The 13,951-nt window shown below is 36.0% G+C and overlaps 1 protein-coding gene across 1 annotated transcript in view; it reads right to left on the reverse strand.

The window, feature by feature from the left end:
- LOC114529534 (low-density lipoprotein receptor-related protein 4-like) overlaps positions 1 to 9,504 on the reverse strand; it is a 42,557-nt gene extending 33,053 nt beyond the window's left edge. The window contains exon 1 of the mRNA XM_028551352.1: positions 8,744 to 9,504. Coding sequence (XP_028407153.1) covers positions 8,744 to 8,807 — 64 coding nt within the window. The 5' untranslated portion in view covers positions 8,808 to 9,504. The remainder of the gene's footprint in view (positions 1 to 8,743) is intronic.
- Between the last annotated feature and the right edge of the window lie 4,447 nt (positions 9,505 to 13,951).

Raw genomic sequence — 13,951 nt, forward strand, 5'->3', positions numbered from 1 at the left:
ACATATTGTAAACTGGCTGTTGTAAAAACATATTGTACTTCACGCTTATTCTCGTGCAAAAATTAGATAGTTTTCCATGTTGTTTACCAGGCAGATTTAGCATGAAAAGGCCGGCATTAAAATGGGCAATGAATTACGTGATCGGCTTATTTGAGTACGTACGCTACACCTTTTATTCGCTTTCACGCAACCGTAAATCTGTCTATTATATTAGTATGCACGCACTAAACTAGCTAGGGATCGATGTTGCAGTATTTCAGTACCATACGTGGATTTAGTTTAAAGGAAGAAATGGGAATTGAGGAATTTGGGAATCGGAGAAACGCGGTGTCGGGGAACTATGGAAAATGAGAAAAGGCTTCCGTGAATCATAATCATTTCATTGGAATAATCTAAAGCACTCAGCATCGACACCTGTATATAATACGTATCACCATATCTTATGGAATGCAACGATCACTTTTTCCTTAGCACTGATCCTGAGAGTAGAAATACAGAGAAAAAGTATGTAGATAATGCCCAAATAATTAGAAATGGTTATGGTGATTCAGCCCATTTCCTAAGGATCTGCCATACGGTCTCTTTCAAGAGTAGTAATAGTTTTAGACATGCATGCATGATTGATCAAAGTTAAGGCAATATGGAATCTGAAAAGATAGGAACTCTAAAAGCATTTTTGGAGAGATGAAGAACTATTTAAATACAACGATTCATTGAACGTAAAAGTCAAACTTTTTGGCAAGCATATTGAATTACATATAATTTTACAATTGAGCAAGAATAAATTCACACTCCTTTGTACAACAATAAGGGGAGCTGCATAATTAGTAATGTTTTTCTAAGTTTCTAAATCAACAATTACATGCACTGCTGTGGTTATTCTTCTGAGCCTCTAATAAGTATGTGGTCTCTTGAGCCTCTCACTTCTTTAACTTTAAGCATTTTCTTCATATTTTTAAAAACTCCAACATTTTCAATTCAATTTTATTATTTTCCCAATTCCATGCAAAAGAAATTCGGCCACAAATAAGTTTTATATATACTAATAAAATGAAGCATCAGTTAATTAGTCTTCTTTCTGCCCAGGCTTCTCTGGATGTATCCGCGGCTTCTTTTACTTCTTCCGTTAGGACTTGAATCTTGAGTTGCGACAAAATTCTATACCTTGACATGAAGACTGCTTTTCTCCATTTTTTTTCCTGTTTGGATAACTTTCATCTAAAACAAACGTCATACCGTTTGAAATGAAAACGACGTGTGCTTCTGGATTTATCTAGACCCTTAAGCGTGATCATAAAAGGTATAATTTTGCTAATATTTCCTATAGTCATCATCAGGTCAAGTCGCTTCACTCAAATTTATTACATTACTATAAAAAGAAAAAATAAAGCTTTAAGTCGGATAAAAAACTCAACGGAAGCTTTCAAGTTTATTAGTACTTACCCCATTCACCTAAAATTCTGCCATCACCCATCAAAGAAGGACAAAAATGCAATAAATTTTAGCCGTTCTCAAGAAACCTTGCATGGAAACACTTGAAAATGTTCTAGGCGTATACGCGCACGCTATATATCCACGCTATAGTGAAATAATTTGGTACGGTATGTAGTTTGAGAGCTCAAAACGTTGATTCACAAAAAAATAACTAAAGTAGGTCAGACTTCGAATGTTACACTCGAAGAGCTCAACGGGGTCAGTCGCTATGGTGGTCAAAGCCGAACTCTGTTTGGAAAATTAAAGTCCAACATTAATCGTGTCTATAATCATCTAAGATCCTTTGAGAATTGAAAGACGTGCGGACGGTTATTTTTCCCTCGCAAAAAACACCGTTTCCCATCAACTTTTTACACACGATGTGTCCGCGAGGGTGCCCTCGACGATGCGTGCAATTACGCGATTACTAATAGACATCTGCTAAGTTTAATTTTTTATACACGATCAGATCTGCTAACTTTAGCTATTATAACACTTCATGCAGGCATACTTTCTAGATTTAACAAGACGCCTGCTCTGGCGTTAACTTCGGCGTGCCGCGCACGTGCCAGTCTTTAATATAAAGCTTCTGAACATAAACAATACAGTTCATACTCATTTAATTTAGATGCCTTGCGAACCTAAATGTTGTTCGATCGCGACATTCAGATCGCGACAGTGAAAAGTGTAGAAGTTCAATTGTTTCAAAATGTAAATAAACCGCATGATACGTTCACTTTGTCTTACACTTTGGAATTCGCGCTTATATTAAATCTTCAATCCTGTGCAAACCGCCCATACACGACCACATCTTGTTAAACGGCGTAATAGGACACAAAACTGTGACGTAGATAAATACGGTCACATACACTTTTCAAATACCAGTATATTTCGCGCCAAAACACACTTGCGACGACGAAAAATAATTTAAAAAATGGAAAACAAAACAAAACCTAGGCGAATTTTCAACTCATATTACGCAAACAGAGCGCGTTGCGATACACAATGGCCCAACAACACCGACCCACCAAGGTAGCCTGGATATTTTCCTACTCTATTATGTAATAACGCCATGCAGATATTAGCTAATTGTTCTTTTAGCTTGAATTACTCTTGCAGTTCGTGAGCCGTTGATTCCGGACTCACCCAAATTCTGCCAACATAACCGCTTAATAATTTTTTTTTTATTTCCTGTTTTTTTTAAAAACGGTTGCAATTATGTCTAGAATTCAACACTTCACAAACCTCAACGCTAAAATCTCGTCTATCTTTCATCTTTGCAATTTGCATGCATCGATTTCTTTATTTACGCGATTACCAAATTAACTTGGGTAATACTTAGAAAGTAGAGAATTTTGAAATTGAAACCGTTTATATCGTTTATACATGCGTGTTTATACTCTTTCTTCGGATGTCGGTTATAATGACATTTGCGACTGGCGAAAACAATTCAATATCATAATTTAATTTTTATGCAAAACTGAGATTTTTATGCACGAGTAAAGTATCGCAAAACTGAGCGAAGCGAACGTTTGAGTTTGTGATTCTTCACAAGGAGTGCAGGAATAAAAATCGTATGTACAAACCAGCCAATCATGCAGAAGTAATTTGTTTGATTTAATGCATGTGTACAGAGATCAATGGCACGATTTTTGAATGCAAAAATACAGCGAGTGACAAAAACCGTGATTGCGCTATATTTAACCAGTGCGTAAATAAATAATAATGTATATAATATATTATACAATTAGGTTAAGCAATGTAAAAATCTAATTTGTATAGAGTCCGAAAATTGGTTTTCGTAGGGCGATATTTATTTATTTAATCTTAAAACAGTTAGTTGCTTTACAGTTTAGCAACTAAACTGTTTTAAGAATAAATAATATGGACTCTCTGCTATTAAACAAAACAAAATACACAATCTTCAAAATAATCAATACAATCTAATTTATAGTATTTTACAATTCACTATATGTACTTGACATCTGTGTCAAAATACTCGGCAGTTAAGTTAAAGAATACAAAACCGCAAGGCAATATGCTAAACTTCGACTTCGTGCATTATTATGATTGGATGCCTTAATTTCATTGATAATAATGCCATACGGTTTAAGCTCGAGTGTTCAACTTAAAATCCTGGTTGCGGTTACCTTGCAAACTCAAAGATTATTTTATATTTATACATTTTTCAACACTCCTGCTTCTTGCGGCGCAGGCCTAAAACATGCAGGCAATATCCAACGTAGGTCAAAGACGGTTTTATTAACCCCAATCACATTTCGTCGGTTCTTACAGAAAACCGAATTCTATACCAAGCTTTGTTTACTGATATAGTATGAAACACTTCAAAATTCAACAGGAAATTCACCGGCTTATTTAAATTCAAAGCTGAGGACTGAAAAGTGTGTACAGTCTGCACGTTCCTGTCGGTAATACGAGCTCCCGTGTGTTTCCGCGACATGTTTCTATAAATTACAGTACAGCAAGGATTAAAATAATTGAAAATGATCATCACGAGGCTCAACGGGGAGCTCTGCGCGTTGGTCCTGTATGTGCAAGGAAAAGTCAGCCGTCATGGATGATTATGAATTATTTATGTATAGCTCGATAAATTTAATCTCTGTCATTTCTCAATTAACTGATGAAGTTAGTATACGCATTCAAGAGACATAAGTACAATAATCCACTCAGCAACGGTTAAGTGCTTACTAAGCCGATTAAAGTAATACCATCAAGCTCTTCATGTGTCAAATGCATTAAAAATAGAGAGTAGCAAAATTCACCTCCATCCATCATGGACGCATGAAATGCATGCAACAAATTAATCGTTTCCTATATAATTGAATTAAATTTGCTTACGCATGCACTGTACGCAGAATGTCAATTGACTTTTTACGATGCGATGCGATGCGACGATTTCATCCCCAAGTCTTCTCCCCTCTCTTTCTTCAATCAAAATCTATTCCTTGGTTTTCGCAGACAATTGTCAATTATTTAATATATCAGTATGACCACTAAAAATTAACACATTAAATATATAATGACACTACCAAATTTACTGCCATATATAGAATTCTGTTCGCCGTTTTAAAAAGAAAGACCGTTTTAGAGACCTATTTTTAGAGATTTTTTCGCGTGCAACCTTTTAAGTAGATTGACAGGATAAATGATCGCTTGCTCCAAAGCAGAGTAAAAAGCACTCCACATGAAATAGCTATAATCCACAGTTACTGAATTGATTGGGGTCAGCCTGAAATATGTCGATGATATAAGTTGCATATATACACATTTATTATATTCATTTTGAAATCAATGGTGTTTTTTGCACCGATGAAAATTACTCCGCATTTTACACCGTTTACAGTTCTTTCAGCAACTAAATCGTTTTGAATTTGTTTAATTTTTTGTGTAATTTCAAAACGAATATAATAAAGTAGAAATTGCATTTCGTGTCGTGGAGTTTTGGTGTGAAATCAAACTTGTGATTCAAACAAAATCAAACTTGTAATCACGCGTTTGATTTCACATCAAATTGCAATCCACTATATAAGTGCAGTTGCTATTTTTTATTATATTAATTTTGAAATCAGTGATGTTTCTTGCAACCTGATTGGTTAAAAATAGTGTGATTAATTCCCAAATCGGAATATTTTTGAGCATTAATCACAAAATTTATTGAAGCTCTGCACCACAATAATCAATCAGATTTAGTGTTTCAGTGTAACTATCGAATCAAATTACAGGGGGAAATGGCACAAAATTTTTATTTTGAATTTTTAAACGCCCCGCAAAATTTCTTGACAAAAATAAATGAAAATTACTCACATTTTACACCGCTTACGGTTTTTTCAGCCAATATAAATCGTTGTTACTACTAATCTGTAATTTTGTGATCACGCGCGTTTGATTTCACACTAAATTGCACTCCATTCAATTACCATTATGAAGCAAACGCATATATTGAAAACCAAGCTAACGCTGATTTCTATGTTTCGCTTTTGCGTGCCAACCCAAACCCCCCCACACCCCACACACCCCCCCTGGACTCTCCACGCGTGTCATATTAAACCCAAGATTACCGTTGACACATTAATGTTTTCAAACTTTTCTTCGGAATTTATCTATTGTACGAAAATATATATATGTATGTAGCTTTTGTTCCATTCTAAATAATATACATGTAATTTGTCACGGTTTGGATTATCAAAGAACGCTGACAGACATTGATTGGGCTGCAATTTCCGAAAGATTTAAAGTAGATTTTCATGTCTGGCACCTCTGTGCTCCTACTAGAAGAATACTGTTTCACATAACCTAACTGGCAATCGCAGGCGGTACGTTCACAACTAATGAATGACTTCTGAAAATGGCTTCTGAGTATAGAGCAAATTTTAGTGGCTAAACTCTTTAGTGTCTAGACTCAAATCTAAACTTTTATTGAGCAATAAGCATGCAGTGGTAGATGACCGGTAAATAAATCCCCTCACGAAAGCCCTTAGGCTTAGGTCGAAACGTCGAGAACTTTTTAGTCTATTTCAGGCCGTTTTTATGCCACATTTGATGACAAGTTAAAACATAAATCATTTTAATGACGTCAAATATACTTTAGAGGAATATCTCTGCATTGAGAGAGATTAGTTTGAAATATCTCAGTGATATAAAATCAATTAATATATACAAAATTCCGAAGTATTCAGACGTGAACTTATTATGTACTGCTTTCCGTTTGAAATTATGGCCATCTATAATAACGAATTTATAAGTGATATTGGAAACACACATATAAGCCCCGTTTACACTACAGCCAATTTATTGACACGGAATGGCTAAAATGGGTACCCGTGCCTAATTTTATTACTGATCATGCAGGCTACCAATACAAAGGCCGGGCACGCGGTACCCATTTTAGCCGTGCCGTGCCAATAAATCGAGTGTAGTGTAAATGGGGCTATAGTACGTTTTGTGTTGTATATGTCGTATCGAAATGCATTATGCTCATGTTGTCTATATAAGAACATCTTTCAACAAATGAGTGGTGACAAGCATTGCAAATAGGAGTTCTGCTTGAGAGAGAAAGTTCTGTTTGTGAAATACAGTTGTATTTTAAAGAGCACTCTTATTTATTACCTACACAAAAGTCTATACAGGTCTGTTAAGACAACGTTATCCCAGACTGTCTTGTTTATACCGAGCGTGATTCTTAACTTGCAAATCAAATTTGTATTACTTAACAGCTTGACACGTTTAATTCCTCTTCCGACGTCATTTGCGCGCATATAATATTCCGAGTTCCCATGATTGTATAATGTTGTTTAAAATTATATAAATCGACATTTTTTCATGGTTTTCTTATCGTTCAGCCCATATTTGCTTGCATTTTAATTTAGTATAAATGACATGGCAACAAATAAAATCATGCACTCAATGACTTGAATTTGCATTCAATAAGTTGCGAAAACAAGTACTCGTGACTAATCGCGTGTTTCATGTACTAAATACCTTAACCCGAATTCTAGATTAATGTGTTGAAGTTATTCAGGAGAACGAAGACAGAACCTTATTTATGTATGTCTCATTGTCTCATGCAGTCATGCCTTCGTCGATCTCGTGGAAAACGTCAACACCTGTTGTGTTTATAAAGACGAAGGAACGAAGTACAATATACTCTTCTGAATTCTGTAATAAATTATAATTCCAAAATATAAAAACGTCTTTCAGAGGGTCCCGAGGTACATGCTTTAAAAATCTGATGAGATCTTCCGATGAAAGCCTTATATACGATTCCAGTTTTCCGTCCGTGATAAATATCTGCGACGTATGGTAAATTCTGGCAATTGTAAGCGACTCATTTTCAAACAGTGATACTGACAAAATTCCTTTTAGCGCTAAAACAGCAAATATATTGGGCTGGCACTTGACCTCACGTTTTCATTCAAGATTCCAACAAATTTCTTCAATTTGGCTCAAAACAAAACACTGACATAGCATACCAAATTGCATGAATATTGTTAAGCGTAATTGGTTAGCTTAGCGACATATTTTACCATACAGATGTTAATAACTTGATAATTATTACATTTTATACAGACACGGAACGAGAATTTTGATTTAAAAAAGTTTTGTGCGCTTACAATCAGACCTGCTTATCTAACTGCGTGGTTCGCAGATGAGTGAAATGAGCAACTTGTGAACACGGCATAAACAGGTAATACTGCATTTGATTTTGACCGTGAATGAGGTCTTCATTATAGAAGTTTAGAATCTGCATGTTGAGCAACCCGTATAGAGGATCTATTCAGGAAATCAATTGGATCAACACTGTTCACATTTAAGCCATATAACACCTAATGACCCACTCATGGTTTGCATTGTTACTGTTGGCCAACTGCAGGTAATATAGTTTCACCCTTACCGCAACCCTCATCAAACATATAAATGAACCTCGTGCATTACGAAACATATAAATGAACCTTTTGTATATTGGTTTCATAAAAAGGAAAAAAAACGATCAAAACACGTTTACTGCATGGAGAAGTCGTTTTTATAAATCACTTGCATAGGTCAGATTCAAATCAAAAGTTCCGACGATCATCGTCGTTTTTCCTGTCAAGGGTAAAGAGTTGTGACGTGAGCCACAATGAGAGGAAAAAAGTCTTTGGGAAAACCAGGTCTCAACTTAGTCAACTAGTTCATTTCATCGCGCCTCACGCAAGTTCGAATAATTTAGCCAGCGCTAAGTGTCAAGTCTATTTTTTAGATCATCACGGTGGCCGAGATAAATACCGTACGAGAAGGGAATCTCACTGCAGTCTGCAGACACCCTTACAGCGAGAAACACTATAATAGTATGCAATGGACACGAACAAGGATGAGAAGGATCTAGCGACATTTGGCGTCAACATGCAGTTCGAGTTCAGCTTGAAGCACGCTTTATACAACCGGTGTACATTCCACAGGATTAAAACCAAATTATTTATGTCACTTCAATTGCACAATAAATCCTTTAATCTATATAGCACTAATGAACACTACAATTCAATCCTGTTTTCAAAGTTTTCAAAAGGTTAAACTGCACAGCTGCCATGAAGATAGGATTCGTCATGCCATCTTGTACGGCGAAAATCCGGATCGTAAAACTTCACGGAATTAAACACAGGTGTATATATAAGCGTTTAAAATAATTGCAACCTAATTACACCATGGCTTAAGCCTCTCGAAATTCCTAAAGATCTAGAGATTTTTACATATAATATTGATACCAAAGGCTCACCTTTTGAAATCTGTGCACATTGAATCAAAGTTACGAACAGCAAACTAACTTCGTGTTTCCACATTGCTTTAAACTGTTTGATATGCTGCCAAACTCGTGTTGCGTTATGAGCTATTTCAAAACGGATATCCCACTATATATATTCGTGATATAAGCACACGGTGTTTAATCCCGTCTAAGTGTATACTTGGCATGTAAACTGCCAATGGTGCTCAGAACACAATCCTGTTATTACCACACAATCCAAAATCAAACAAGGATTACTGTAGTGGAAATGAATACTGCTCTCGTTGACTAATATATAGTGTCAGTAATTTAATTAATCTTAGTCATAGCATAACTCTTGTTGTTTGATTGAATACCACGCACCATTCATCAGTTGTCTAAGTCGAGTCGCTATCTGGATATGGCTAAATCGTGTGTTGAGTGTCTTGACTCAAACGAGGCGATAAACCACAATTTTATACCAACTTGATTTTCTTTGTCTTGCTTGTCAAATTTCCGACAAGCTACCCGGCCTCAAACAATGATCGTCGCCAACACAGGCGATTTAGCAATTATAAGCCCGTAACGAGTCACCAAACACAAACAACTATATTAGTAGAAGGACAAGTAGCCATTGAATATCAACTGATATCAAAACTGAAGAGATTTTTCACGGTACTTAACTTAAGCTACGGCTACATCCATTCCCAAAATAGTTCAAGATGCGTCAAATGATCTAATCTTACGGCGATGTTTTGGAATATTTACCGAATTCTTTAGCTCTCTGAAGAATTATGTATATTGACAAACATTGACAAGCACGCATACCACTTTGCAACTTATGGGGCCATTTATATGACATTTAAGTGAAGTGCTCTTCTAAGCCCCACCACGATGTATGAAGATATCGATCGCTTTGTATTTGAAAATACCGAAAAATATTTCAATTACTGTGTTAAGTAATTCTTTTCTTTCAAAGCTGTATGTAGAAGAATTTTCCACTCAAATGGGGAGGGGGTTCAATAGCTTACGCCGAAATTTTGGGGATGTGGTGAAGCTGTTTTTGGGTGAAGCTGACAAATAAAAAGTAGATTGTTGGTAGTATGTAGTACGCATTACAGATCTTCCTGTAGACTAGACATATGTATGTCCAAAGTGTATATGATGGAACATTCCTAAATATGGAGTATAATCAGTGACGTGAATATCAAATAGCTGGGATAGTCTATCTATATAACGCGGGTGGAAATTGCGGGTGATAAACTTTTGCGCGGCTAAATAGCGCGCGCGGGTAAATTTAACCCGATACCATTCTTCCGCTATAATCTGTATACGCTCTTCTTTGCGATTACTTTGCAAAAAAGCATTTTTTTCAAACATTTTTAATGCTGAACTATTCACCTGTAGCCTGGAGTCGCTACTTTTATATGAATGCGTGATTGTCAGTATGATAGAAAATTACCCGCTAAAAATGATATACTCTGATAGTCCGAAATATATAAACATTTACGCCAGGAATATCAAGTTTAACAATATTTCGCAACGTTTAAGAGAAAAGGAAAAGTCGGAATCGTTTCGGAGATATCGTTTCGGGGAAAAGGAAATGTCGAATCTCTTCAGTCGGATTCCGTGGTCAATCAAATTAGTAATGCAGGTAGGATAATAAACTGTAGAGCATATAAAGTAAGTTGCTTGTAAAGTTTATAATCAGATTAAAGATATCAAGCTTGGTGTATCACATGGTGGCAGCGGTGATTATAAATAAACAGCTACAGGAAGGGTTTACAAGGCCAACCCGGCTTTTGTTCGAAGGCAACGTTGCCGAAAACTCTTTTAAAGAAGAGATTGCTGTGCATGATCGCTTATTGTTCAAGGAAGATGGACTAATTATTCCAGAATCCATGAGAGTTGACTGAACTTTAAAAGTCATACATCAAGACACCTTGGTCCTGCAGCACGTAAGGGTAGAGCACGAGAAGCAGTTTTCTGGCCAAAGATGAGTCAAGATATTGAAGAAGTGAAGTTTCTAATTCGCACAAGAATCATCAGCAGAAGGCGGAATGATTCATGGGACGAAGAACGAAAACTCAACTACCTATGTCTGAACCCCTGTTGGAGCTCCAACCATTGAAACCATTGATGAAGTTTAAGGGCGTTTAGTGCAGAGAAAGCCCTAGCAGAAAACGTTTTATGATAAACATCCGCTGGATGTTTTGAAGATAGGGGATGTCTTGCGTATTCAAACTGACAAAGGATTTCAAAAGAACAATATATCCTAACTATAATATCCGGGGTCACACTAACTTGTACATAGTCATTATATATTTTTCTACATTTTTGTAATTTTTAATCTTGTAGACACCCCCCGTGGAAATCAACTTATTGTTGTCGGGGCTAGTGTCTTTAAATAAAGTTTTACATACATACATACAAGAAAGTTGTTTAAAAACGCTTACCACAGCCACGTTCGTATTTGGTTAAGTCGAATGCAGTCCTGCATCTCCGAAATAGGAACCATCTGTTAAAAACAAGTATATAAAGATTCAAAGGAATTTAGCTTTTGAGATTCATCTGTGTTTAAACTTTGAACATTAACGTTTTTACTACATACTTCTGGCAAGTTAGGAGTTTTCTATATTGAATCGAACTGTTAGTTAGAGACTGAGGAAAAATACAAAAAAAAGGGGATGTGATATACATGTCATGTTAAATATGTATAGCTACCAAATTAGTAATGAAGGAAGAATATATAATTAACTGTAGAGCATATGAGGCAAATGGCTTGTAAAGTTTGTAAACAGATTAAATATACCCGCGCTATTTACCGGCGAAAAAATTGATTACTGGATACTTAGCGCAGCTCCAGCAATAACAATAAAAATACGATGCTGCACGGTTCTTTATGCAAAATATGATAACAGGTTGAGATAATGCCGCGAGGTCCTCCTGATGAATCTAACAGAGGTGGCGAATGAGACTCCCAGTCCGTACATGTTGATTAAAAAACACATTCTATTATAGGGTCGCATATTCTATTAAGCTAAATCTTAGAGAATATAGAAAAAATATGTGCGATCGATTTGTCAAAAAAAATTGTACAAATAGTAAAGCAACAAAAATTTCTGAAGAAACCAAATCACAAATTCCGATTGATATCAAACTCTTGTAGTACAAATTGGGACATTTGCCCTAGCCAGAGTCTAGTCTCTTTTGCGAGCAATACCGCGTGGCCATAAACAAAGATGGCGTCGAGATCGAAGCGAATTCATAAAGCGAATTTTGAAGCCATCCAGCGCAGCGTTTTGCTGATGAATACATGAATAATAACGAGTTTTTGTCCGCAAAAACGTCAACTAAAAGAAGATTCATAGCCATAGGTTTCTCCGTTCTTTTGCTGCCTCTCTTTTGATAAAGTATATATGAGTAAGCTGAAATATAGACACAGAGTGATTTAATATCAACTCCAAACAAATATATTTTAAACTTTTAATATGGACAATCATCAAAAATTTATAATTTTAATACTTACTTGCTTATTTCGTAATTAAAAGAAGGAACTGTAGTCTGTAAAAAGGCTATTTTGTTCGTAATCATGCTCTATCCTGACTATCCCTTCGAAGGAATGAATTAATGAGGTATACAAAACCAAAATCGAGAAAAAAAACCCGAAATATCGAAGATATAGAGCCATTGGTGATTGGTCCACTCTTAATTCGCTTTGAATATGTATGAATTTGGTAACAAAATTTGCGCCAAATCATGTAGATTTCAAAAATGGAAGTAACCAGACGTCACAATGTATTGCAACAGCGCTAGCTCCAGTTTCCCTCTCACTTCCGCCCTGAGTAGGTCACTCATCGGTGAAATTCTATAATAGCGGCATATTTAAAAATCCCAAAGTCCAGATCTAAAACGAAATTAATCTGTATGAAAATTAAATTACCAGACGTGCCGAAGGTGAAATTTTAAATCCCGCTGGTAACTAAGATGTATTTTTTACGCACAACGCAAGAGCAAACACGAATTTTGAGTCAAATAATACAGCCGCGCAGCTGGAAGCGCGCTAACTTGAAACACGATATACCTTCTGTCTACACAGAGTTTGATAGATTCTATTTTTCGTTTTTCGGTATAGCCAAGAACCTGTATACGAGTTTGAATGCATTTCATTTAGGACAGGTAAACTCGACTGCTTTAGTTGACCATGGCGGTCAATATGGTAACGCTGCCGGAACCATAATGCAGGGCGAAACATCCGAAACTGACCACACCCAAAAACAGCACATTGACTATAGTGCTCTCTGCCAAAACCAAAACAGCTTTGAGTAATCTAAGCTGCTTATATGGTTCAAAGATGGTGCTTTTAGGGGTGGTCATTGGTAAGTAGAAAATGCCTAGCACTAATATTTTACAAGAAAATGACCATGCAATACTTATACACAAGTGCCAAATTGTGACTTACAACATCAAATAAACAGCAGTCGGTTTGCACTGTCTTTTTTCCCAAATCGTTTTAACAGAAACATAATTCCTCCATTTTTAAATATATTATCACTGCTTGGTGTAAAAAAGTTAATATTTTGTGACAGATATATTAATTTAAAATTTACTTACTACCTGCAAATGAACGCATTTCGCCGATTCCCAAGTTCACTCCTCTGTTTATCCGCGAAAATCGCTTGAATCCTTCTAAACATGACTGAAAGTCGGTCGAGACATAAAAATATCATTTATATTTTTAACAAGTTCACAGAAGTTTTCAAGTAGATTTCAACTGTTCAACCACGGCGCCATTGTGTCATTCCGTGTCGGTTGTCACGGCGCCATTGTATTATTCCGTGTCAAATGCTAACATGAAGAAACTTCAATCGGTTCAAAATTTTGCAAGTAAAATAATCACAGGATCTAAGAAATATGATCATGTAACCCCATTACTTAAAGATCTGGAGTGGCTGACTGTCGACAAATTGCTCTATTTCCGTGATGCGGTTATGACTTATAAATGCATGAACACTTTAGCGCCAAAATACCTCTGTGATATGTTCGAGAAGAGAACTTCTATTCATAATAGGTCAACTAGGTATTGCAACTTAGTACAAATACCCCGGTTCAAAACAAGTACAGGTCAACGGTCATTTGCGTATAGAGAAGCTGTGATTTGGAACAACCTAGATATAGTAAACTGAAGGAATGTACATCACTTAAGACTTTTAAAACTCATTT

This window comes from Dendronephthya gigantea, unplaced genomic scaffold (assembly GCF_004324835.1).
Source record: "Dendronephthya gigantea isolate DGI-Jeju-01 unplaced genomic scaffold, DenGig_1.0 000057F, whole genome shotgun sequence".
Lineage (NCBI taxonomy): Eukaryota > Metazoa > Cnidaria > Anthozoa > Malacalcyonacea > Nephtheidae > Dendronephthya > Dendronephthya gigantea.